Genomic DNA, 26,153 nt, shown 5'->3' on the forward strand with positions numbered 1-26,153 from the left:
GTGAATATTCGCAAGGGACATTTTGTCGTGGCTTTTCATTTCGTGCTATATTTTGGATCGATAAGTTTATTTTACTACAAATAATAAGCTACAAATAAATTACAAATAATTTTATTTCATTTAACTGGCATTCATTTCTTAACGATTTCGAAGTACGTTTTAATCATTAATGCACTGAGTTCCAGATTATTGGTTTTAGATACCGTAGGTGCAATAAATGAAATTACGAATAAATTAAGATAATTATTAGCGTTATTCCTCTTGCTGCATTTATTGCAATAAATTGGTAACTTAAAACCGCAGCAGATGCGCAATTGGATCACTATGATTCGACACAACCGAATCATCCTACACTCGCACAGAAGACACACTTATTTACATAGAAAATAAAAAGAGAAATTAAATGAAATTATTTATTTGTGCAAATAAATTGCCGTACGTAAAAAGAAATGCTTTGACCTTCGCAAACCACCTAAAACGATGCATTAAAAGATTGTGCAGGGACACAAATCGATGCACTTGTAATCGATAAGTTCATTGCATGGTGAAAGTGTAGGAGACTGTAGGAAAAGGTTGCACATATTTTTATTCAACAGAAAACTCACAAGAAAGATGAAAGGCGTATTCGAGATAAATGTACGTCCATGTCGTAGCCTATTTAACTAGAAGTTCCAGTCGGTTCCTCAAACAGACAACTATTTAGAGTTTGGCCCGCTAGAATGTGATAAAGGTGAAGTCACGGGAAAAATTCAATTACTTGCATCAAGCAAAGATAATGAAAGATAAAAATATAAAGATTTTTGCAACAACTTCTATGTTTTTACAAAAAAAAGGTAAGTCGCTGACAAATGTAATCATCGGATGAATTATGTTAAGACTTAGAGAGCTAATTTTCGTCCTCCATTAAAAGGGTTGCAACGAAATAGCTCTACTGTGGGTAAATAGAAGTTTCAAATCAAATAATGCGAAAGTACGATAAAGAAACTTACAATTCTTCTCTGCAGTTCCCCGTTTGATCCACTTTCTGACCTTTGGGACACTCTTTGTTCTTGTGCAGCACGTCGAAAATGGTTCTGAATATTGTCTCAGGTGACTCTTTAGTCGCGTTCTTATTTTCATTGTGTTCCGCCGACCCCATGTTAACGCTTTTCTTTCCGTGCTCTGATGAATTACTTTTGATCATTCGATTCTGGTGTGGTTTGTTGTGCTGGAGCTTCCACTCCAAGTTCTCGAGGTTCGCTTCTTCGTTGGTTAGCTCGGATTTAAATGTTGTCGCGTGAACAGTAAGAACAATCATGAGAAAGCTTGCCAGGCATGGCGCGTTCACTGAGCAAATCTTCATGGCGCCTTGCTTAAAAACGTTGGCACTTTAACACCTGAAAAACCTCTGTTACGCTGAATGTTATTCCTTATTAAACTGGCTGTGTTGAACCGATCGTGGGAGATATTTTCGACAGCGATTCTAGAAACGGAAATTAGGAAGAATTAAATTATGTCTGAAGCTTCGTTTTCGAAGACGACTTTGTAAATCCGTGAAATACGCGTGCATTGACGTTAGGTTCAGTTATATTAATGTAGCGGACGTGTTTAATGGGATATGATCGTTTTGGGAAATTCTAATACTATCACGTGTTCCCGATGAAATTTTTAGGCTTATATTGTGCTTTTATTTAGATTAGTTAACTTGTGAAGAAATTCCACGTCAGCATATACTTACAACTATTAAATCAGATAAATATTAGCGTTACCACTGTCTGATTGTTCGTAGACTTTTCTTATGGTCGCACTCACGTTAGATCTTGTTAAATTAGTGCTTATAAAAAATAAAAATAATTTCCATCTGTTTGTATGGAACTCGTAACGACTAGCCATTATGAAATGGAAGATGTAAGTCGCGAATACCAGTGATTCGACCAAAAACACGGTCGATCTTTTACTACAATCGATATCCCCTCGCATGTGAATTTAGATTTATAGGGGCTGCTCTGTCACCTTGCGTGGCCGTCTTGTCTGTTGGCTTCTCTTTTAATTCCATTCGAACCAACGAAACAACGTTATAAAATGGTGATAAAACGAAACGATGGTTGATAAATGGTTTAATAGACTTTTATAGGTGAAATAAAAATTCGTGAATATTCGCAAGGGACATTTTGTCTTGGCTTTTCATTTCGTGCTATATTTTGGATCGGATAAATTTATTTTACTACAAATAATTAGCTACAAATAAATTACAAATAATTTTGTTTCATTTAACTGGCATTCATTTCTTAACGACTTCGAAGTACGTTTTAATCATTAATGCACTGGGTTCCAGATTATTGGTCTTAGATATTGTAGGTGCAATAAATGAAATTACGAATAAATTAAGATGATTATTAACGTTATTCCTCTTGCTGCATTTATTGCAATAAATTGGTAACTTAAAACTGCAACAGATGCGCATTTGGATCACTATGAGTCGACACAACAGAATCATCCTACACTCGCACAGAAGACACACTTATTTACTTAGAAAATAAAAAGAGAAATTAAATGAAATTATTTATTTGTACAAATAAATTGTCGTATAACAGTTTAAAATACAAACTGGTATAATTATCGAATAATTATTTTACGAACACTTCATTTGAGTAACATCACGATTGCCATTCGTTCATCTCCTTAAAATATTCGAGAAATCAGCGTTCAATAGGTTCTCTGCAACCTAACTTACTCATCCGCTGGCCCTTGGGACAACGTTTTCCAGGTAGTATAAATATAGCCATTGTCGGATCAGTATCATAACTGCTTATAACACATTTGCAGCCAAACGATGACCTTATCTTACCATTGGGACAATCATTTCTACATGGTACAGTTGTAAAGCTGCTGATACTGCTGGATAGGCTAGCTGATAGGACCGATCCCTCGTCCTCTGAAGATTGCGAAAGGATTCCAAGAAACTGAACCATGAGAACAACGATAAAAGCACTGATCAAGCGCGTCACGCCTCCGAATGTATAGTTCATGTTGCCTCTTAGCTTGAGAATCGATGCGGTTCCAGGCAATCCTCAGTAACCTGGTTCAAACTAAAACAACGTCTTCGCTCACTAATATTTCACGTGCTGGTACGAGTTACAATTTGTTACGATCGATTTCAAATATTTTTAATAAAAACCACGCGATCTCCACAAATTCTCGATACTAGCTACAACTAGACCGAAGCCTTATTAAAAGCCTAAATTATTCGTATTCAATATGTCACGTGCTGATCGTATATGATCGAATATCTTGGATACAACGAAATTGACTATTTTCAATTGAAAAATATTAATATTAATCAACCATAAAAAGTAACGTACAATATTGTTATATAATAACTTGTTGGTTGCAACCGAAATTCATGAACCGTAATCGCGTTCACGAATATATTTAGTTAGATATCACGCCAGAAGCTGCTGTCGTATATTACGTTTTTTATCTCGTGTCCAGTGTATCTTGGAAAGATTTCCCAATTAAGGAGCCACTGTTGTATCTGACCGAACGAAGATGTCGTGAGAGTAAGAGAGTCAAAAAGTTACTTTTTAGTTAAGACTACTTTACTGCTGGAGCATGTTTCTCATCGATATTATACAAAATTTGGCTTGGAAATCCAGATCAGGAGTGTTACAAATAAGAAATTAAATGTAAAATCGAATCTATTAAATCGTATATACTTCATACATCGCATCTCGATAAAAATTCCGTTGCTTTTTCTAATCAGATAACTTCTCTGTATCCCTGGACAAAATTTTACGAACAGCAATAATTTACGCTGTTACTAGCAACCGAAAGGATTTCCCTCTTATTTTCATTTTTTTCGTTTATTAAAGAGAAAGGAAAGAAAGACAAAGGGAACAAATAAAAAGCAGACTCACGTAAAAAGAAGTGCTTTGATCTTCGCAAACCACATAAAACGATGCAATAAAAGATTGTGCAGGGACACAAATCGATGCACTTGGATGTTGATCGATACTTCTTCTCGTAGATTTTTGTAGAATCGTTGTTAAGAATTCCGTACACTGGTATAAATATACGAAGTACAACGTGCACAAGACCCGATGAATTAATACAGATATCTGAGAACTGACTGTCTTTAAGTAGAGCAATGGTCGACGCGTCGACTTGAGACAAATTGTCGCACCCCTCTTGTTTGTCTGATATCGTCTCCGTATTTCGAATTCGTTAATCTTCACGCTATTTTACTACATTAAAATTACTTTCGTTGGATGTTCAAGTAGTACACCATTACAATGGCTTCATTATTTTTCCCCCATTAAAAGCTGTGTATGTTATTATCAAGTAATGACTATAATTTATCCGTTTTATTTCCTTCGTTCGCACTATATTTTGTGACAATATTAACGATATCGCCGGAGAATGCGTATCTGAGAGACTTCGAAAAAAATGTACGATTTCTTCGTCTTGATGAACGCAATCTGCATCTCGCGAGGGGTGCGTATGCACGGGGGTGGGTTTCGTAGTTAGAAGATTAGAAAGACCTGTAAATAAGTAACTGGAACAGCCTTCAAAATGTTCTGGCAAGACACTCGATATGTTCTTTAAACGCAGTCAAATTTCTCGAATCCGTAGTTACTTGTTAGGTTTTCTTCTTTCGTCGAACTCATTCCACGAATACATTTTAAACTAAATTGCAGTTGCTGTAACAGCTCTGCCAGAAAACTTGGTGCCTCGACTCTGATCTTAGTAGTCGAGACACGCTACGATCTTCGTGTACTAATGTATTATCGCGATAACGACAATCAAGAATGTCTTGCATAATCGCGTGTGAATCATCGCCGACATTAGAGAGCTGCCGCTCGTTGAAACTCAAAAGCATTTGTTTATCCTAACCAGTTGCACGTCTCAGAACTCATCACACCAGCGAAATTAATTCAAACACCTATCCAATTCAAATGAATCATGCTATACGATGAAACAGAAAGATCATTAATAATCGACTCGATGCGAAGTCGTAAACATTTTTAACGCAACCGAGAATCGAATAAAATAAAATCTAAATCAAATTAAAAGTTACACACACGAACGCGTGGTCGCTTATAGAATAAACATTGTTCTTCAATCAGTGCACGATACAGTCGATTTCAACTCGTACTCTCGTTATACAGTAACCTCCTCGGTTAGGGCAACGTTCTCGCAATCATTCAACAACGAATGATACGAGACACAACATATACAATTTAATATTAACCAATACAAGGAGAATCTAAGGAAAATGTGCAGTAAATGAATAACAAATTAATCGTTAGTGATAAATTTGTCAGTTATACATACTTTACGGTACTGTCACACCACTTGTTTCATCTTGCAGTCAGCTCGGCTGAATAACGAAAGACGATTGTATGCTTTTTCTTCTCAAAATTCGTAGTATTTCGCGGACATAAACACGTATGCAAACATTATTTATACAATAGGTAAAGCGAAATGATAACGCATTTCGTTTATATGGGTACATATAGACAAAATGATGACGTGGAATTTCGCGTACACAACAAAATTCAATTCATTGCACAGAATACTTTTTTCATAAGCTATCATATTGCAACTCTGTTCCTGCTTTTTACAAACTTTGATGAAACGCGCTGAGCGAATGGAGACAGACATTTCTCCATTGCTCGAGGGTTGAATATGGGCGCTGGATCTGGTCATGTGTTAGCTATATATAAATACATATTTTAACAAGAAAGAAATATAAGCGAAATATAAAAATTAATTATCTTTTGACAATGTAAATATTCAATTTCTCTTTTCTCTTCTTAAAACCCTTCAAAACAAGGAAATCCAGCAGGGGTGGCCGAGAAAGTAACTTAATTATTGTCATTTGGAGGAAAAAAAGTGGATAGTTGTTTTTTACGATATCCTCCTTCGATACGTTGTCGAGAGCATAATTCTGTAGAATTTTTTCTTCTAGAGACTAATTCCTTAATTGCTGTTGTATTAAAGATTCTTATAAAATGCATTAAACGATCAGTATCTCGTCGTTCGACATCGTACGTTTACTACGCATTTGCTTCTCTATGTAAGCATTATTTGAAGTGTTACAGAGCGTTATAAAACAGATAAAAATATTATATTTAGCCCTCGAAGTAACAGCTAATGCTTACTTTGGAGAATAAATAAATATATATAAAGCAAACACGAAACGTTGTACACGAAGGAAAATTTTATATCGACTTAAAGGAATCAATTAATATACAGTTCGACTCGTGTTGAACGGGGATTGATACTTTCCAAATTCCAGCCACCTGATGCCCGCTATTTAATGATCATTTGTTACCGCGGGCAAGACATTCATTCGATGGATGACGTTGCCGAGGACACACGACTTTCACAAATATCTCGTAAACTAAAAGAGTTCGGTCGTTACATATACGGAAAAAGTTGTTCAGAATTATGCTCGCAACGATATATTCAAAAATCATCGGAAACGGTAAGAAGAATTGTAATATTAAATTGTTATCCAGGCTTCTTTTTTTAAACGACAAGAACCGTGTTAATATTTAAATGTTATGATGTAATGTAAAATTTAAACGGAACGTTATTTATAGCAGAGGAAAATTAAATTTTTCAAGGATAGAATCGTTTCGATAATTTTTGTCCACAAATTTATAGCCGTTCGAAAACGATGCGACTCTTATTTGCATTTTCTTTCAGTGTCCTCCAATTTATCAGTAGAAAACAAAGATACAGATGCAAGTGTACAAATAAGTAAAGTGACTCACATGAAAGGAGCTCCCACTCACAAACTTCACAGAAAGATCCAGTAAACATTTATGTAAGAATAACTATTCATTAGAATCGATGCACAGTACCGATTGAAACTTCTTTTATGCCGATTTCCGTAGGTTATCGCTAATAAATTCCATGCAACTGCCTTCCGTGCGATTGGCAAAGAACTATGTGAGAATTGCAATACAATTTTCTAACATCTGACTGTCTTTAAATAGAGGAATGGCTTACTCGATGACATCAGACAAATTGCTACACTCACCTCCCCTCTCGTCACCGTGATATCCTCTTCGCTTCTAGTCGAGTTGTTTATCTGGCAAATTTTTATTCAACTTCACTTTTATTAACCTTCTCGGTATTGTGCTCCACTAAATTAGCTTTCATCAGCTGTTCGAGCGATACGCCAGCAGAGTAGTTGGATTATTTTCTTGCCCTCGAACCCTGTGCGCGTTGCCATGCAATGACAGCGTTTTCGTTCGTTTCGCTTTGCATTTCCTTCGTTCGTACAATGTTTCGTAACAGCCTTAACGACGTCGTTGATAAATGCACATCTTGGAAACTCCAGCCTTAAACATACAGCAGTTATTAATTTAAAATGCGACTCGAATACGTGAAAAAGTAAAGCAACCCCTAAAATGGTCCAATAAAGCACCCTACATATATGTTTCCTCACCACGCTAAAGATTTTCGAGTTTCCAATTATTCTTCGCGTTTGCTTTCTTTTATCGATCTCGTTCCACGTGCAGTTTCGATATGAATATGAATGTATTCGACGTGAAAACTGTGCACCATGAATATTACAATTACTCGAACAAGTTTCTCGAGAAACTTTGTGCTTGGACTCTGATGTTCGAGTCTCTAGCTAAATTATTAGTAGATGCAGAGGCGTACTACCGTGATAATTGCTATCGGGAATGTCTTACATAATTGCGTGTGAATCAACGTTGCCGCTTATTAACAATCGCAAGTATTTATATTTTTTATAATTACCACGTACTCGTCTCGAGACCATGGAAACTCAGCTCAATCCCTGTTTCCACGAAATTCGTAATTTATTTCTAACACGGTTAAAATAACGGAATGACGTAAAAGAATTATCTAAGAAATCTTATTTTAAATCATATTAATTCAAATGAAAAGTAAATGAGAAAAAGATTTCATTTGACGGTTGAACAATAAAATAGTTCAGAAAAGAATCATTTATTTGCGCAAATAGATTGATATAAAATTATTCCCAAATAAATTGATACACACATACATTTATATAGGTATGCATAATTTATAATAACTTTAATTAAATAATGCCCAACACCCTGTATAATAGAAGAAAATAAAAACGCAGGAATTTTGTCGAGTCGTTATCTATCCATGTGATTTATATATTATTCTGCATCTGCCACGAATGTAAACCTGATCATCGGGACATCGGCGAGGCATGTTGCATAAAATACATTTGGGTTCCACTGACTTCATATCGGCAGTAACCAATGCAAATTCCGAAAATACTAGAAATTGAACGATCAAAACGACGAAGAGAACACTGGTCAAGCGTGACACGTTTCCAAACGAATTCTTCATGTTGCCTCTTCACTCGAGAATCGATAGAATTCCAGATACTCCAGACAATCCTTAGTCTTTTGGTCCAACTGAAAGGTGTTACTTGGCTGACTATTCGTTACAAATTGCTAATGATCACGAAGAATTTAATTAACGATAGCAATATCGACAGATTTCTGATTTTAACTGAAATAGAAACGATAACAAGAGACCAACCTGTGAGTGACCAATGTCAATTCGCTTATCACAAGCTGCGGACTATGACTTGAGATTCAAACGATTTTGTTGCGGGTCTGCTACAAAATATTACGAATTTCGGTTTATAAACCGTACTTTATCGGTCTGCGTCAACCTCGTCGCATAACTTTTCTTTTTTCTTTTATGGGAAATTTAAAGGCCACGATAAACGAAAAAGAAATTAAAACCGACCACTCACGAATTTGTAATCACTCGCGTAAACATTTTTTTACGAAGTCACGTGAGTGAAATAATTCCTGACACATGTTTATGTCTTTCGAATAGGTTTTCTTCATAGAATTAGTGAAGTAAAATGTCGTCGCTGTTACATATATTTATTTATCCCAACAAAGAAACAATTTATTAATTTACACATCGTATCGTATACTTGAAACTTTTTCATACCGTACGAAACGTCGATCGCCACTTCTATTAGCTGGTAGAATTTGTGGTCGTTTTGCAGTTATTATTTACACCCAGAATCTGACCCAGGGGACATTTTGTGGAATGACAAAGAGCGCACATTAAGCTCGATACCTTCCCATTTTCATTGGCTGGTGCAGGTTTTGACGTGATCAGCAACAACTGAACGAGAATGACGAAAAGGATGCCAATCAAACGTGACAGACCTCCGAGCGAAGTCTTCATGTTGCCTTCTTAACTTGCCAATCGATATCAACCACTTTCGATCCGCTGTTTGCTAAACAAAGTTAAAGTATCATTGTTTATTTATCTCCAACACTAATAGAGTTAATCTGATCGAGCTTGATCGATAATTGTCTCAGAGGACAGTCTGAAACACAATTTTGTTATTCTCCATTTTCGCATCGTTTCAATCTGCAGTATCACTTTTTTGAATTCTTAGTTGCTCTGTACACAAAGAATGTGACTTACCACGAAAAAGTATGACACAAGATTCGTGCAACTTGATCTGGTTAAGCATGCAACGTTTATCCACAGTATCCTGCAGCATGCACCTCGATGCAGGTTTATATAGCTGCCTCACAATCGATAAAAGTCTCATTGTTGTTCGCTATAATTAGTTTCAATCAAAATTCTTCGTTTTTATTTCCCAATGAACGAGATCAATCGTATTAAAGGTTCTTTTCGATTTTTCTAATAAATAAGACGATACGATTTTACATTTTTAATTAGAGACGTTGTTGAGAATTATTAGGAGGAAACTGAGAAAACCAAGGATTTGCAAAGAAATATTATTCGAAATATGCAATAAAGGTATAACGGCAGCTATAAAGCGATCGAACGATATCTATCCTTTTAAAAAATTATTTGTAACGCGTTATCTTAGTCGAAGGTATATAAAATACTTTCTGGAAGACCTGAGTTATTACTTAGTGATATTTGAAGACAAATAAACGCAACAAGTTAGCCTTTCATATTATACTTTTTTTCTCTTTCTATCTCTTATTGCTCTCTTCGTTATTTGATTATAGAATTTTTTTAAATCTGTTTGCATTCGATCACTTTTCTCGTCCTCGACTTGCATAGATACCAATCAGATCAATCGCTCATGTACACAAGATATTCAATTTTAATCTTACGTGATAATTTATATATTATATATAATCTTTCATATTGTTTTGAAATATTTATGTTATAATAATATGCGATAAAAAATATAAGTTCCAATTAAAAAATTCGAAGGGATTAAGCTGTTATAACACTGATAGCATTAATTCTTCTTTGTTCTCCGATGATCAATCCGATGATCAGTTTTATCATTGAGAAATTCAATAAATCGCTTATATAATTCACTTATTTGTAGACTTTCCGAACAAAACTTGACTATCGTCTTTTACGTTTGTTCCCCTCGCAAAAATAGTTTTAATTCCATGTACATTCATCGAACATGGCCACTGTTAATGCGGACATCGACAGAAAGAAAGAAGAGAACAAATAGATAAAAGCAATTTAAACCTACTTGCTACTACGTAATCTACAACTCGCTTGTACTTCCTCTTCGTGTTTCCTTTCCTCGTTCCATAAAAAAGGCTCCATAAAAGAACAGAACAATTCGCAAGAATGATCGCGAGCCCATAAACTTTGATCACGACTGACAGAACAGTCCTTGAGTCGCTTATCCGTGGTCGTTCGACTTTATTACTCGCGTAATCTCGTCTGCAAGTGCGTACATCGATCGAGGTCGAAAGTATGACTGACCAAGCCGTGTTCCGAGCTGCTCGTCCACCAATAAATAATTAATTAACCGAGAAACCGTTTTATTATGAATTTTTATTCGTTTGAAATGCACTCTAACCAGAACTAACGATAAACTTAAAAACTACAGCGATAGTAGTACAGACACGATTCTGCAGGCCATCATCACTCGCCTAAGCGAACTAATTCGTGTCTCAAGCGACTCGATCGCAAATATCTCTGTTTCGACGCATCACACCCTACGATCGCCCTTCGACCCGTCGTTCGACACGAATTCTCCTCTCAATTAACCAATCGTTCCATCGTTTCAGGAGGCGTAGAGAAAACGCAATACGGCCAGCTGCCGAAACAGATACTCAGCAGACACGGTTTCGAGGGGTGCCTCGCGTCCTTGGACCTCAGCGGCGAGAGCACCAACCTGATCTCCGACGCGGTGGTACCAAGCTCTCTGGTGGAGTCTGGCTGCGACATGTACGCCAGCCTGCACCCGGGGAAAAAGTGCACGCACGATCTGTGCTCGAACCACGGCACTTGCGTGCAGCAATGGAACAGCTACACGTGCGACTGCGACATGACCAGTTTTTCTGGCCCCACGTGCAACGAGGGTAAAAAAAACCGGCCGTTTCGCGCGTCTATCGATCGATCGCTTCGATCTCGGTCAATTTTTTGCCGCGTGGGAATCATTTTTGTTGGAAATCAGAGGATTAGAACGACACGCGTGTGTATTCCTCTCTTTGTTAAGTAGAAATGCGAATGTTACTTTCATTCAAGCTATTTTTCACGATAAAAAGGTAAAGAATCGATCAAAATTTGTATTATCAGTACATAGCGAAATTTTATTATATTTTATTTCTGTCACTGCAGTTTAAAATCTGGTTTTTAATACTTGACATTTCTTTACAACTATTTGAAGTAAATCTCAAGATGTTTGTATCACTTTCGGTGCGTTAAACCTTCTTTAAATGTAAATAAATTCCACCATAGGCTATCGCACGAGTGTAATACGAATTTCTATGTCCAATATTTCTTGCTCGCCGTGTGAACGTGCAAATTACTCTTTCTTAGATACATATGCAAATTATGGAATCGCAAATGTAATTAGGGTAATTAAACGATCTATATGACAAATCAATATCTTGGCCTACCTACTTCGTGGCTCTTCATTATTCATGGTTGTAAATCGTGGCGATAATGATAATAATAAGCCATCTGACCTACATTATTTGGCAACAGTAAAAGATTACACCAATTAACGCAATGTGCACGAAGAACCCGCTGCATAAAAATAAATTGCATTATACTTTTCTGAGAGAAAAGAAAACCCTCGTTCAAAATAGCGCACGCTTTTCTTTTGAACGAATTTCATTCAACTAGTCAAAAATTGTCGAATAAAATTCTAATATTATTATTTTCACATTTCACGGTGAATAAATTGAAAAATTGCTCAGAAATCGAATATTTATGAACCATCAGCGTCGTAGCAATGCAATTTTATCGTTTCTAATTTCTTTCCCTTATTGTTTCTTGTATTTAATCAAATTATACCCTAAATTATTCTACGTTTTTCTATTCACATCGCATTTCTTTCACGAATGTCGTATAATTGTTTGATTGCAGAAATAATTCCAGCGACGTTCGATCAAATTCATTTTATTATACATCTTCGTCGATTTAATAATTTTTAGTAATTGTAAAAAAACAATTATGGTCTGACAAATTTCCTATAAACTTAATATCATAGGATTGTTTTGTTGTAGAAGCAGCGGCTTACGAATTCGGACCCGGAAGAGGAATTATCACGTATACGTTCCCATCGGATCGGAGACCGGAAATGAAGAGGGACACAGTGGCCCTTGGCTTCGTGACCACCGTGAACGACGCCGTGCTTCTCAGAATAGAATCCGCTTCGAGCAACGACTATCTTGAAATTGAAATTGTTAGTAATCGAACGAACAATTTCTATTCAGAAATTGTTTCGTTACGATAGTTTTCATCAAAGAAAATTGCGTGATTGTACATATAAAATTTTAACCTTCCTCGATTCCCATTTATCACCCTGTATGCATATGTTAAAGTAAGATTATTAGACTCAGGAGACATTTAAATATGAAAATAATTCACAGATGGACTAAGTAATGCGTCAAATTAAATTTTCTATTGGATTAATTATATGTAACTTCTTCAGATATTAGAAAATTTGACTTTTAAGTGGAATTGTTAATCAAATTGAGCTTCTGACTGAAATTTTTAAGTTTTTTAACTTTGTGGAACGTATCTGTATCCGTATATGGAGACAATAGCAGATGTATTCACAAATGTTAATTGTATTGCTTGGAATACGAACCAAAACGAAGCCTGATTTCAAAAAATTTTTAATTAAACATATCGTCAATAAGTATTCGATTAACTACAATTAAATGGTTTGTGTTTGAAGAAATCACAAAGAGCTAGGTAGTAGATATTATAAAGTGCATATATGAATTCTAATGGAAAATAGAAAAGAAAGCAAAATTTATTAAAATATATACTCGACTGCTTGTTTTCAAAAATGAAATTCAACGCTTCAGTATTTAATCATGTATTTTCAAATCGAAAGAGGTGCAATTTCTCTTGTGCTCGAGAAAATAATGTTTATTTATTACGAAATAGTAGATAAATACGAATAGGAAAAAATGTTGTGAAATTTGGTCCATAATTGGAACTCGAAATTGAACCAATTACACGTCGAAACAAGAAACGATGAGAGTCCAGTAGCTTCTATCACCAAGAAAGCAAAGAATGAAAAATCACACAAGAATGTCCACTACTTCAGACACTACTATTAAATCTTCTTCAAGGAGACGAATCAGAAGAAATAAAAGAAACATTTACGTGTTAAGCACTGCTATTGGCCATCAGATGCAGCTGTCCCTGATCCACCTAGATGGCCATGGCATGCTTTCATTTGAAGCCACTGATTCGTCTTGTTAGAGACAACTAACACAGTATCTTACAACTTCAAACACAATTTTAAAAATTAATATTATCTGGTGTTCTATCACCTTAGATTAAAGTTAGAAAACATTGTTCTAAAAATAATAAGAAAGTATCACTGAGATAAGCTTCCACATGCGTAATGCAAGATACACGAATAGCTGTTAAAAGACAGAACGAAAAAGTATTTAAAAAATGACAGAAATGGTCGATTTGTAGAAACCCATAACAAATCAAGCAATTTTTCGTGAATCAGAAATAAATACGAATGTGATGCAAAGTGCAATGCCAATTTGTCGAGCATTTCATGTTCACATAGACAAATTGCAGTGCATGGCGTGTTGTATTCAATGTTGCATTACGTACATCTAAATGCATGATTAGACTCATGACTGACATTCTCCAATGTGGACATTTCTCTACAACAAGCAAACGATAGCATTGCATTTTACGATCATTTCTTCATGATCACCCTCGAAATTCCTTACTTTTGACACTGTCGTTCACAAAATCGACTGTCGTTAACGTCACTCTCGAAAATTTACCGCAGAAGCTGTGAACTTGCAGTTAACACTAATCTGAATTCATATTTAACGAACAATTTATGTCAAACATGCAGATCTATCAGATTACTCTAATCTTCCACTGTATTCCATCAAACCACTGCAACAAATATTTAAAAAAAAGAAACGAACCGTACAAACTGTGCGTAAACTTTGTTAATCACGCGCGATAGAAGTTTGTCAAAATTCTACCAAAACTGGACTCTCATCGCTACCCCCACAAATTATACAATGTTACAAAATTCATACCACCACAAAAGTAGATCTCACACATTAATTGGCAATCATTTTGTTGCTCCATTGCGATAGACACAGTTCGTTCTAACAATTGAAAAATGCTTTCAGGTGGAAGGAAACGTGTTCGCCGTTTACAACATGGGCACGAACGACCATCCGATCGGTGAGGTCGGCGTGAAAGTGAACGACAACCAGTACCACGTGGTAAGATTCACCAGGACGGGGCCAAACAGCACTCTCCAAGTCGACGATTACAATCTGCTGTCCAACCATCCATCCGGTAAGTAACGATCGCTCTTTTATCACCGTAAATCGTCGTACTTTGATGAAAAAAATCGTAATTACGATCGAGCATTACGTGTGCACGTTGGTTCTGGGCGATTTCGTGTACGAATTCGAGAATTAATCTTTAATCGATCCACGCAGCTGGAGGCATCTGTTAACGTCTCAATGTGTCGTCAAGATTTTTGTTTCACTAACGTACAATTAAATTTTCAGCCCATTAATAGTGAAGGAGCAAAGGATTTTTCTATATTTATCAAATTCAGCAATGTATATCGTTTTTTGTATACGTGGCCTTAGATTGGCGCTTACTTAGAAACTATTTAGCAAGAAACGCGTTAAACAGCTCGAGGTAACATTAACTTCACTTTAAATACGAACATCTATTCTAATATTTTTCATTGTTCATACAGTGACTCCTCGTGTACATAAGTTTTGTAGTAATTAGCAATTTTGCTTCGCGACATTGTCACACAGACAATTAAAAAATCGTGCAGACCCTTTAAACGCCCCTTTGAATCTACTATTAATTTCCTGTAAATTAGAAATCTTATTCTTTATGAAATGAAACTCGCATACAGAGGAAAGTGATACTGTACAAGGCCACTTTCTAACATTTTTCCTCGCGTTTTACTTTTCTATCAAAAAATTTATTCACTATCGAGAAAATAGGCACTATTTAGTTGCTCGTCTTACAGCAACGATAATACAATGAACTTCTCACAGCGAGCAGAGGAAAAGCAGCGCGTTTGGTTAACGTTGAAATGCACAATTCGAAAGCGAAACGGAGCAGCAATGGTGACGATACGGTTACCAAAGAGTGACTGAATGGGACCGGAGTCCTTGGGCCCCCCTTTTATAACCTTTCCCCGTACGATCGGTCCCAGAACCGTGAGAAACTGCTGGCGCTTTAATAGGGTGAACGATCCCACGGGTTCTCATCGTTTTCCTGGCCATGTCGATGGCGATTCGGACGTTGAGCCTGTCGTGGGAAATAAATTACAATTTCTACCGTGACGTTCCATTAATATTTGTCTCAGGTTGTCTTTTTAGATTTGCTCCAGTTGTCGAATGACATTGTATAACAATATTCTGTTTGCTATAAATTCTAGGGACTCTAGATTCAGTAATGAACACGTATTACTCTTTGTTATATACCAAATATTAAGGAACCACATTTGTATAATTCGAACTAATCGATCTGACGGTTCTCTGACTAAGAAATTTGAAAATTAAACATCTAAAAATGATCTCGTTCTAAAATAACGGATTAAATGTTTATTATAAAAGAAACAAATATTTGCAATCTTAATTATTACATTGGTAATAAACAGGCGCCTTATCTTTATCATATACCAATTTTTTTTAAGTACAGAAAATATTCTGTACACGTATGTAACATTTAAAAATGAGTATCTTCTTTATCTCAAGAATGTTAGACATTCCGAGCTGCAAAATAATCAATTCCATAACTTTAATGATATCATATCGCGTTGATTAGAGCACAGGGGAGTATAATGATCAGACAAGAAGGAGGATAATTCCTCGAAGAATCCTGCCAAGGGCTAACCAACCCCTCGAGGGTAAAACGTAAGGTAAAAGGTTCCTCGAGAAAGCATCTCCACAATTTTTCTGCTACCCTGCTTCGTACCGACTAAATAATAAGCTTTCACACTTTGCTAACACAAATTCATAAGCTATAATAAGTAAATTTATTGGTGTAGTATCTTATTATTATCTAATTATTATTAGCTGTAGTATCAGCTGTAAAAATTTGTCACACGAACAGTGAATCACCCTGTTTATATCTGATTTATTTCTTATATCCCCGAATCGTACAAGCGGAAACACTCTAAAACCTCGATTACCTAGATTAGATTAATTATCAGTATATCGTACTTCACGTCAGAGCTGACTTTAAACTGTACTTACTGCAAACACAGAACGGCGATTTACGCGTGTTCAGGCTACAAATTCAATCGCACGAAATAGTATTTAAAGGAGAAAACAAAGTATAAGAGATCGTGGCACTCTGAATAATAAAAATTGAGATTTCGAGGGAGGAAATTGCAACGAAGGATATCGACCATCGAGCAGAAGGAACCAACCTTTGGTTCCCTCGAACTTCCTTCAGAAACGTACCTACAGGGCTCTCCTGCTTTCCTAGCCCCTAAGGGCATGTTAATTGGCTCGTGGGTGTTTAACCCTTCGCCAGTTCAAATCATTGTCGCTCGAATTCCACCGACTAGTCCCTCGTCGAGTTTACTGTCGTTTCCTAACAGCCTACTCCCGTTCTCCTCGCTAACGAAGCTCTTTACTGGCGAACGCGACCCTTTTGCGGCGTCCTACGAATTAACAGGCGAGATACGTTGATCCTTCGACGCTTTGCCCTCCTGGAAAACGAACCCTCGTTTTGTATCGTCGATGCGAAATTTATCTGCAACCTCCACGACTCTGACGAGGTAACGAACGAAGTTGTGAGCTCGCTTTTCTACAGCGTGAGGAACAGGAAACAGATCAGGGGACCGGAAATGCTCGCGTACGAGATCTCTAAGAAGTTTTGGACTCCTGGCATTAAAGGGGCAGGTTTTGTTCGCTTTCACTTACTCTGCAGGATAATATTTTGATCTTTTGACGCTGTTTCATTTCTCGTTCTTCTGTTTCTCTGTTGTTCGAGGCTGTGCGGTTAGGTTGGATTTTGTTTTGGTGGTTTTCTGGCTGGATTTTGATGGATGGATGGTTTATTTAGGGATTAATGTAGGTTGTTCACCGTGTATGTAAATGATTATCGTTAATTGTGTATAATTTGCGATGAACGTGTTATGAGAATTTTATTTAGAGCTTGAATAACAAGTTTGACTCGTTATTTGAAAATCTATGGGTAATGTGTATATGAGACGTTTAGTATAAACGGTGTGATGGAAACATTTGAATTTTCTTGGGAATAGTTTCTGAAATTTCTGTTTTCCGGTTGTCAAAGTACTCGAATCGCGTCTTATCGAGCGGTAGCGCACGAATGGCCGACTTGGAAAGGGTTTGTCGTTAGAATAGCTCAGAAGCGGCATGGGATCCTAATAACTACCCTTGGAAAAGCCCTTTTACCTTTGTCTCAGAGGAACTAACGTAATTTGAAAATGTTGGTGGAAACAATTAAAAATTGATAAAATAATTAAACACAAAAATGCGAATTTAAAAGGTATGAAAAAAATGTATACCGTAACATATCCATTGCACGTGTAAAATATATGTATAACTCGGTTGGATCACTCAGCTAGATTACTGCATATTTAATCATTAATAATTATATATGTAAATCTAACTAATAATTAAATACGAAAATGCAGATAAAAAAAATAGTATCTAATATAGACTTAGCAATTGATCTGCTTAAATACCCTTTGCCTATATTTTTCTCTAACTTGAAGGCAGTTCAAGTGCACATTTCACCAAAATGGCCGACAGAAACGTCGCTTGTTTGGTATCTAACAAATCGGCGACGAGCAAAGACTCATCAAGGAGAGTCCACCTCCATCGTTTTACTGTGGCCCCAATAACCGAGCCGGAGATAATTGGCGCGCTCATTAAACGGTCACTTCTCACTTAACTTCACGGTGATCCCTTTCCACCATTGGTTTCTTTTGCGCGGCACGAAATTCTTCGGGCCAATTAAACTCCCCGTAGGGCCCCGGCCGTTTGAATTCCACGAAGAATGCCATTCGTTAGCCACCCATGGATCTTCGCGTTACTCGAGCGAGCCGGCTTCTCCGCGGCTAATTAAGAAGACCGCGAGCGATTCGAGACATTTTGTCGCCGGCGTGAAATATTCCTCGATTAAACGCGATGGTAATTTTAACGGCGTCTGGAGGAACGTCGCGCAGTGGATTTCGTCGAAGTTATGTCGGAGCATGTATTCGAGAAGCGAAACCTCGATGGTATTCTCTTGGAACAAAAGGGTTCATCAATTAAGCTTGGATAAATGTCGACGCGTTACGAGAACTATACGAATAATCCTCAAACGATTCACGAACACCGCACTCGCATATATTCTTCAAGGTTCGAATACCATAATGATAAATTTATTAATGCGCTATAATTTTCTTACATTCTTCGAATTTAATTCGATTTTTCCTCTTTTCTCTTCTAAGTCTTTTAATGGAGTCTTTCAATTCTATTCAAGCCTCAAAAATGGTACTCAAGGATAGTGATAACACTATTTCAAGTACGATATCCTTTTTCATTATTTATTACTCTATTATTTCTAATCGAATGAACGAATGAAACACCTTTCTTCAACCATTTTTCCGCCATGGCATATAACGAAGGAAATACTCGTCCAACCCTCCCAATCGTAGCGAAACGTATACCTGCGCACCCTAAACCCAGGAATTCTTCTACCTAGCTGAATTTCCGGAAAACTGCCGCCCTAGTTTCCACAAGATAGAAAATTTTCACCGCCTCCTGCTACCCTGATCGTGGAAACAAGGAAATCGATAGATTCCACAAAAATTCTCTGTTATCTTTACAATCGCGCAGACCCTCCAACTCTATGCTATCCTAGTAATAAAATAAACAACGCGACAATAAATACGAGCATGATTACGACGAGCGCAACCGAGACGGACGCATAAATAGCAGGCTTTTCCATTTCGTCCATGATCGAGGGGTAATCATAGATTTTTCTCTGTCCAGAGGTCGGAACGAACTCGACCGCGGGGAGGGAAGAGCAAATCTACGCGCTAGGCGATGGAAAATCGTTCACGTTTTCCGCCGTTCATGCTTCCCCGGTCGCCGACTTTCCGTCTGCCAATTTTCCGCGATTTTCCGCATTTCCACGCGCGCCTCCCGCCACTTTCCCGTTTCTCTGCGGCCCTGTTCGAGAGGCAAACAACACCGTGCGCCCGCACGATGGAACGCGAAGGAAAACCACGCGTCGATCGATGCTTTTCCAACCGTTTTCCCCTCCACGGTTTTTCCTGACCTCATAGCGTCCTGTTAGAAAGGTGCGCGGAAAAAAAAACGAGCGCGGCAATTTTAAGGCACCCTCGAGGACGAAACGTCCCTTTTCGTGGAACACCATCCCCGTCTGGCAGCCGTCCCATGGTCTCCTGGTAAACGTTGGTCGAAAATGCAGAATGGTTCCTCCGTTGCTAGCCGATTTGATTAACGTGCCCTTTTTAATTCGACCCGTTCCCACGTGTTCATAGTTCCCTAGTGGAACATCCCCGAAAAGTGACGCGGTTTCCGACGGACGACGAAAATTTTCTCTCAAACGTCACGCTCACGCTCACGTTCTAACGTCCTAATAGCGCGAAAGATGTTAATCCGCTTCATTAGACGCCGCGCGCGTTTGAACCGAGGCGAAGCGGAGACGGATAAGCGTTGGGCGCCGCGGGTATTTAAATAAACCTGTTCCTTAAATAAACCCGAGGCAGAGGTGCCCCATGGGGTTACCTTGCCGGCACTTTCTTCGCGGTCATGGTATCCTGGCAATCATGGCAACGTCTATGGTGTTTCTCCGCCATGGACAGAGCCACCGCTGTCGAGGCAAGGGTATCGACGACGTGGTTCGATGGCGTCGATCGAGGAACGTAAGGACGAGCGGGTAAAGGAAATGAGCCGATTTGCGGAAATAGTTGAAATGTTTAGACGATGAAAAATTGGGATGAAATGTATATATTTTAGTATTGAGGGGATAATTAATAGCAGGAAATTTAATAACCAGATACTTATTTTTGTAAATAGTTACTTATATTACATTGAGAAAGAAGTATAAATATTGTCTGGAGAACTAAATTTATTTGGATAATTTTGCAATTCGCTGTGCGTACTGTAAATTTGTATACTTTAAGTACTTTAGTCTTTGCGTTGATACAGTCATTGGATTTTTTATTCAGAATTTTAATGCAGGGTTAGATTTTTTCTCTTACTTACAACTGATGCATTACATATATTACTCAGTATACCTTATTACAAATGAATTAAGATACACGTGTATCTTAGTCTTGAATTTCCATGAAAAACGAGTGTCACTTTGTTAAACTCCATTCTTCTTCGTTTACCTAATTTCTCAGACTGATTTAGACGATACAAACGCGTCAAATTCCATTTTCGAGCTGAGAAATGCAGCGATCTCGCGTTAACCGCGAAACGACGTTTCGTAACCCAGCATTGAAGTCTCCGTGGTTGCGTGAGGCTGCTTTCCGTGAAATTAATCGCGACGAATGCCCGCTTCTACAATGGCATTGAAACTTTAATTCCCGTGAGTGCATCAAAGTAGAACCATTGAAACAGTTTAATACTAAATAATAACTGAAGAACTTGTTTTAATATTTTGCTACACCTTTAAATATTTCCAATATAAACAAAACAGGTATCCATAAGATGAAACGCGTGAAGGACATCATATTTCACGAAATTTCTGTAATAGTAGCTTCACCAGATATGCCACTGAAAATGAAAAGTAATTTTATACAAAACATATCACATTATCAATACATTATTAAAACATTACATTCACATCGAGGACATAGCAAATTTGATTACCATATCTGAAAAGAAGCAACGAAGATTGTTCCACGAAAGTAACGAAATCTGTGAAACATAGAAATTGTAATATCTGTATAAAAAGAAAATAGTTCAAAGTAAATTATTCTTTATTGAATGCATGCATTGTACTCGGAAAGGATATCAGGGAATATGGCAGAGACTTAGGGCATTATACTAAAGAGAGAAAGTGAAACAGAGTGGAGAAGGGAAAGAGAGGTAACGGAGAAAGAGACACAGATGAGAGGGAAGGGTATGCATCTAATTTGATTTAATTAGAATACATTTGCTTGCATAAAAGGTAGCCGGGCGGGACATGCTCCGCGCGAAGTATATTAGCCTGGTAGCTAAATTTAACAAATTATGCGTATCTCGTCCGATTCGTATCAATTTAAATCCATTACGAATGTCGATTGGCCGCCACTGCAAAATAAATACGCGTCGTGCAGCATTTCTACCATTCGACTCCCTTCTTCCTAGCCAAACTCTTTCGTATCGTCATTACGAACGCTGAATTATGTCAACTCAATGCAAAAATCGAAACAATATTAAAAAGTCAAATTATTGTATGAATATAAATACTGAATGTGCCTAACAACTCTGTCTAAAAATAAAAATATGCATAAAGATGTAGCTCGCGTACACGTATTGTTTCAGTTGAAAAACTGACACTATAATCCAATGTTAATATTTTAGATCGTTAATTCTGCAGTGTGATTAAAATCTGATGTCACATAGATTTTTACATCGAACCGAAAGAGTGATTATACTCAAAGAATTTTACGTGACGAACGCAAAATCTTCTTTCACAGTTCGAAAATCCATATTTTAGAGAAAGTTGAACCGAGTGTCCAAGTACAGCCATGTTGGTCCACGAAAGTGGTCCCTGGGCGTGGTGAAGGAGTTTCGGTGGCCACCATCGAAAAACAGGCCGTGGCTCCTTCTCCTTCATGTTCTCCTTACCCTTAAGTGGTACGACCTTCGACGTGGACCCTTAACCCTTTCGGTTCTCGAACTAATTGACACCGTTGCCACCAGTTCGATCGTCTAATTATCTGAACGCGTTCGACACGTCCAGCATCCTTCTCCCGAGGTCATCGCGAAGGAGAACCAGAGTGACGATCGTCTGTAGGTAGAAAAATGTCCATGGTAACCATGGGACATCGCTCCGCGTTCATGGTAGCCTGGTAGACGAACCCACGTGGCTTTTGTTCGTTTCTTGACCTGTTCCAAGTTCAAATTTATTAAGCCTTCAAATTACCTAATGGCCTGCAGCGCTGTTTAAAGTATGGTGACTTATACAGAATTTGTGTTGCGTTATATTACGTATTTGAGCCCAAAAAACCTCTATTTGTAATTTAAATGTAAAGTCTAAAAGTAGTTCTTTTTTAAATAATCAAATTATAAAAAATACAAGGAACAGGCATGAAAAATAATCCATACCTTCAAAGACCGCCATTAAAAAATATTCAAATATAAACTACAGTATTTAAATCTACGTAAACTAGCGTACAAAATGGTATTTTATAAACGTTCACTGTAAATAAATATTGCAAATATTATTTACTGATATAAAAATCCTTCGAGTCCTTCGAGCAACGAAGAAGTTCCCGAAGAAGTCCCTGCCCAAGTACGAACGGAGCCTCTTCCCGTTTCTGGTCCCCTAATCGGGCAGAACTCCAGCCTTTGTCGCATTAACCCTTTGAGTCAATAACACCAGGTCAAAGACCACGCTCTAATTTCGACCCTTGCGAGCCCCATTTCCGGCCACGTTGACCTAATGTCTGTTAAGCCTCAAACAGCTCCCGATGCTCTTGCTACCCTGATACCTTTCTAGATCATCTTTAACCCTTTGGGACAAACTTCTTTTATGTTTTTCTAATCGATTCGAAGGTGGAAATGCAACGAGCGCGAAATGAAGAATCGCTGGTAGGAATGGTTGAGGTGATTCGCAGAGACACATTTGCGATGGCGAAACGCGATACGAGGGAGGCGTAAAAAATATGTTAAATTAATTTTCAAATGTACAATTTGTTTATGTGTGTATATGTGTTAAATACTTTGATGATTCAATTGATGTGGCTGTAGTAATAATTATTGCAGTGTACTTAGCATACTTAAGTGGTCTTGTTCTCTGTCTTTCTCTGGATTGTTTAAAATAATAGTGTTTGGCCTTAAGAAAACAACATTTTTATTTACAATGCAACGAAAAAAATTGTTTAAAACGACATGTAACGAAGATACCAGGATCTTACAAAAATGTTGCGATTCTAAGGCATGTAGATATTAAACACATTATTTTCCTTAAGGCCAAATATTTCTTATCCTTCTACGATATTATAAAAATTACTGCATATAAAATAATTGCTCGACAATCGTTTATCCCCTTCGCAGTAATAAATTCACGGAACCTTGTTTCACTCGCAAACACAAATACAAAGACTAGCTTTCCGCTAGAAATCTCTCTGAATCGCCTCTAACCACCCCTTGTGTATGCATAGCTACACACGCGCGCAAAATCAATATCGACAGAGGGGAGCGAGCCAACGGGCCAGGTGCCTGCGAAGGGAGAATCCTTCCTCCCGGTCCTGGTGCCTTGTTCCCTAGAAATTCGAGGCAGCTTAAAAATCTCGACCCTTTTCTCACGTCGACGCAGGAGCCGCGGGCCGCGTTTATCAAGCCGCCCTCGGGAGCCATCCTCGTCGCTCCTTTTTTCCACGCGTCCCGACGAAGCGACGTACCATTGAAAGGCTTCCTCTTCGGGCTTCCTGCTCCTCTGCTTCATATGTGGAGGGCTGCGTGTCCCCAAGTCACATATTCTCTCTCATGCGTGTCACACGCGCGTACCCTCGACGCGCCAGCCCGCCGCCATCTCCCGTTCACCAACTTCCTCCTTTTCCGCGATTTCCGCGCGACCTTGGGAACAGCTGACCGCATCGAGATCGCGTAATTCGAGTCCCTTTTACATTTCTTGGATAAACAATGTAGCGATGGTTATTCATGTTTGGCAAATTTGTCGTTCTCCTTGAGGTTACATTTTAGTGCAAAGCAGAATTTTGTTAATCAAACGATTCTTCTCAATTTCTTCTTGTTTCGCTGTAAAAATCTCTGTGATTCAATTTAAAGCTTCTGGTAATTTGAATCGTTTGTCGCTTGTTTAATGAGTACGCGGTTTGTCTCTTCAATTCGAATTCGGAAGCATTTCAACCACTGCGAATGGAAGTTTGCTTTTGGGTACCAAGAATCAACGCTTCTACGATTATCAATTGTTTCTTAAGATTGTTATCATATATGCACAGCATAGAATATTTAAGTAAATTGTAGATTTAACAATTATAGTAGATACTTAATAGAAGTTAGTATGAGAAATTTAGGTTGATTTATTCACTGGTTATAAAAAATGATACAGTGACTGAATAACGAGCAAACGTACCGCTAGGATAGTACAGACGTGTCCCTAAGTAGAAACTCTTTATCATTGACCCAACAGGGTGATCGATGCCCACGAAATCCTCCTACGTTGGATGAAACTCTGATGAAAAAGGTCACACGGAAGGTCTTTTTTCCGTATTGATTGTACCTACCCTATCCATTGAACTTTTTACCTTTGAACCGCTTACAACCCCTACGAAGGAAGTCACACCCTAGCCTCGATGTTCCTCTGATCCAGAAATATCTTTCACAGCACGTAGACACCAAACGTCTCCAAAACTCGCGAGTAAATAAACCATCCCTCCCTTTGTTATATTATAAAAAATCATTTTCAATAAAATATTTAAATCACAACAAATGTAGAGCCTAATTTTCAATCGTTACTAATATAATTTCTTAGAATTATCAACTAACCCTACAAGTCCGACTTTTGTTAGATAAAGTTTCGTTTATGCTTGTTTCTCATTTAAAAAACATTATGCAGGGTACTTATAGGCGTACAATAAGGTACTTCGTATATTCCACCTCCTTTTACCTCTTGTTCCCCGGTTACCTAAGTAGATCAGTCGAACTAAACAGAAATTACAACGCCTGAGCAACCCTTCAACCCCCAAGCTAAACAGGACTTACTGGATGGAACACCTTAGCTCGATAGAATCCACGAATCAAATTTAATCTTTAATCCTCGACTTACGATTTTAGCGTTTCGAACTGAAATTCTTCGTGATATTAAACAGAAAACATACAAATTGACTAAAGTTCGTAAAAATGTCGTCACTGCATAATTTTTCTTGATATGCAGGGATATTCGAGGATTTGAGTGCCTACGGGATTCGAAGAAGGCAGTTTAAAGAAAACACAATTTCTGCTTAAATTATACTATTCCAACACTCTTTCAATAATCACACGAATTCTTACTTCAATTGCATCCAACTCTTCACAGATTCTTAGACTTTATTTCTTCATAAGTCGATGGACGTATTCCTTCTTCACTAATTAGTTGCCTTACGATTGCACCAGTTTACGCAAGCGATAAGCGACAAATTTTAAAGTTATTTTCCTCAGCAACGTAGCGTGAAATGCAATTTCATCCCTCTTTTTTTTCGTCTTGTTCTGATTTTTGGAACTGATGGTCCCATGATTAATCCCAGGCATGGCTGCGCATGCAAATAGTTGAGACGTTAGGGATCGAAGTGTCGACCACGCCCAGCATTTGAAAAAGCTTCTTCGAACCGTATACTAGCCTGGCCACTAATTAGGGAACTCTATTCAGTTGTTCCCCTTGGGGTGGCGCCTTACGTCCCCCGCGGGAACCTTCTATGCATTCTAATAGGACTGGAATAATGGCCGTTCCACGAATGGTTGTGCGTCGCCGGTTCATGA

The 26,153-nt window shown here is 37.8% G+C and overlaps 2 protein-coding genes across 11 annotated transcripts in view; one reads left to right on the forward strand and one right to left on the reverse strand.

Annotated features, from left to right (window-relative positions):
• The window catches only part of Nrx-1 (neurexin 1), a 345,279-nt gene that overhangs the window by 291,463 nt on the left and 27,663 nt on the right, over positions 1-26,153 (forward strand). For all 9 annotated transcript variants that reach the window (XM_076893320.1, XM_076893321.1, XM_076893322.1 and 6 more), the window contains 3 exons: positions 11,052-11,345; positions 12,498-12,676; positions 14,622-14,793. In XM_076893320.1, the coding sequence (XP_076749435.1) occupies positions 11,052-11,345; positions 12,498-12,676; positions 14,622-14,793 (645 nt within the window). The remainder of the gene's footprint in view (positions 1-11,051; positions 11,346-12,497; positions 12,677-14,621; positions 14,794-26,153) is intronic.
• Positions 569-7,325, reverse strand: LOC143422598 (uncharacterized). 2 transcript variants are annotated; one of them, XM_076893367.1, is made up of 3 exons: positions 7,031-7,325; positions 990-1,376; positions 569-714 (listed from the first exon to the last, which is right to left on the reverse strand). In XM_076893367.1, the coding sequence occupies exons 2-3, from the start codon at positions 1,340-1,342 to the stop codon at positions 696-698; spliced, it is 372 nt and encodes a 123-aa protein (XP_076749482.1). In that variant the 5' UTR covers positions 1,343-1,376; positions 7,031-7,325; the 3' UTR covers positions 569-695. The 2 variants fall into 2 exon arrangements, with proteins under 2 accessions (XP_076749482.1, XP_076749480.1); XM_076893365.1 differs by having other exon boundaries at positions 990-1,387.

This window comes from Xylocopa sonorina, chromosome 4, assembly GCF_050948175.1.
Source record: "Xylocopa sonorina isolate GNS202 chromosome 4, iyXylSono1_principal, whole genome shotgun sequence".
NCBI lineage: Eukaryota > Metazoa > Arthropoda > Insecta > Hymenoptera > Apidae > Xylocopa > Xylocopa sonorina.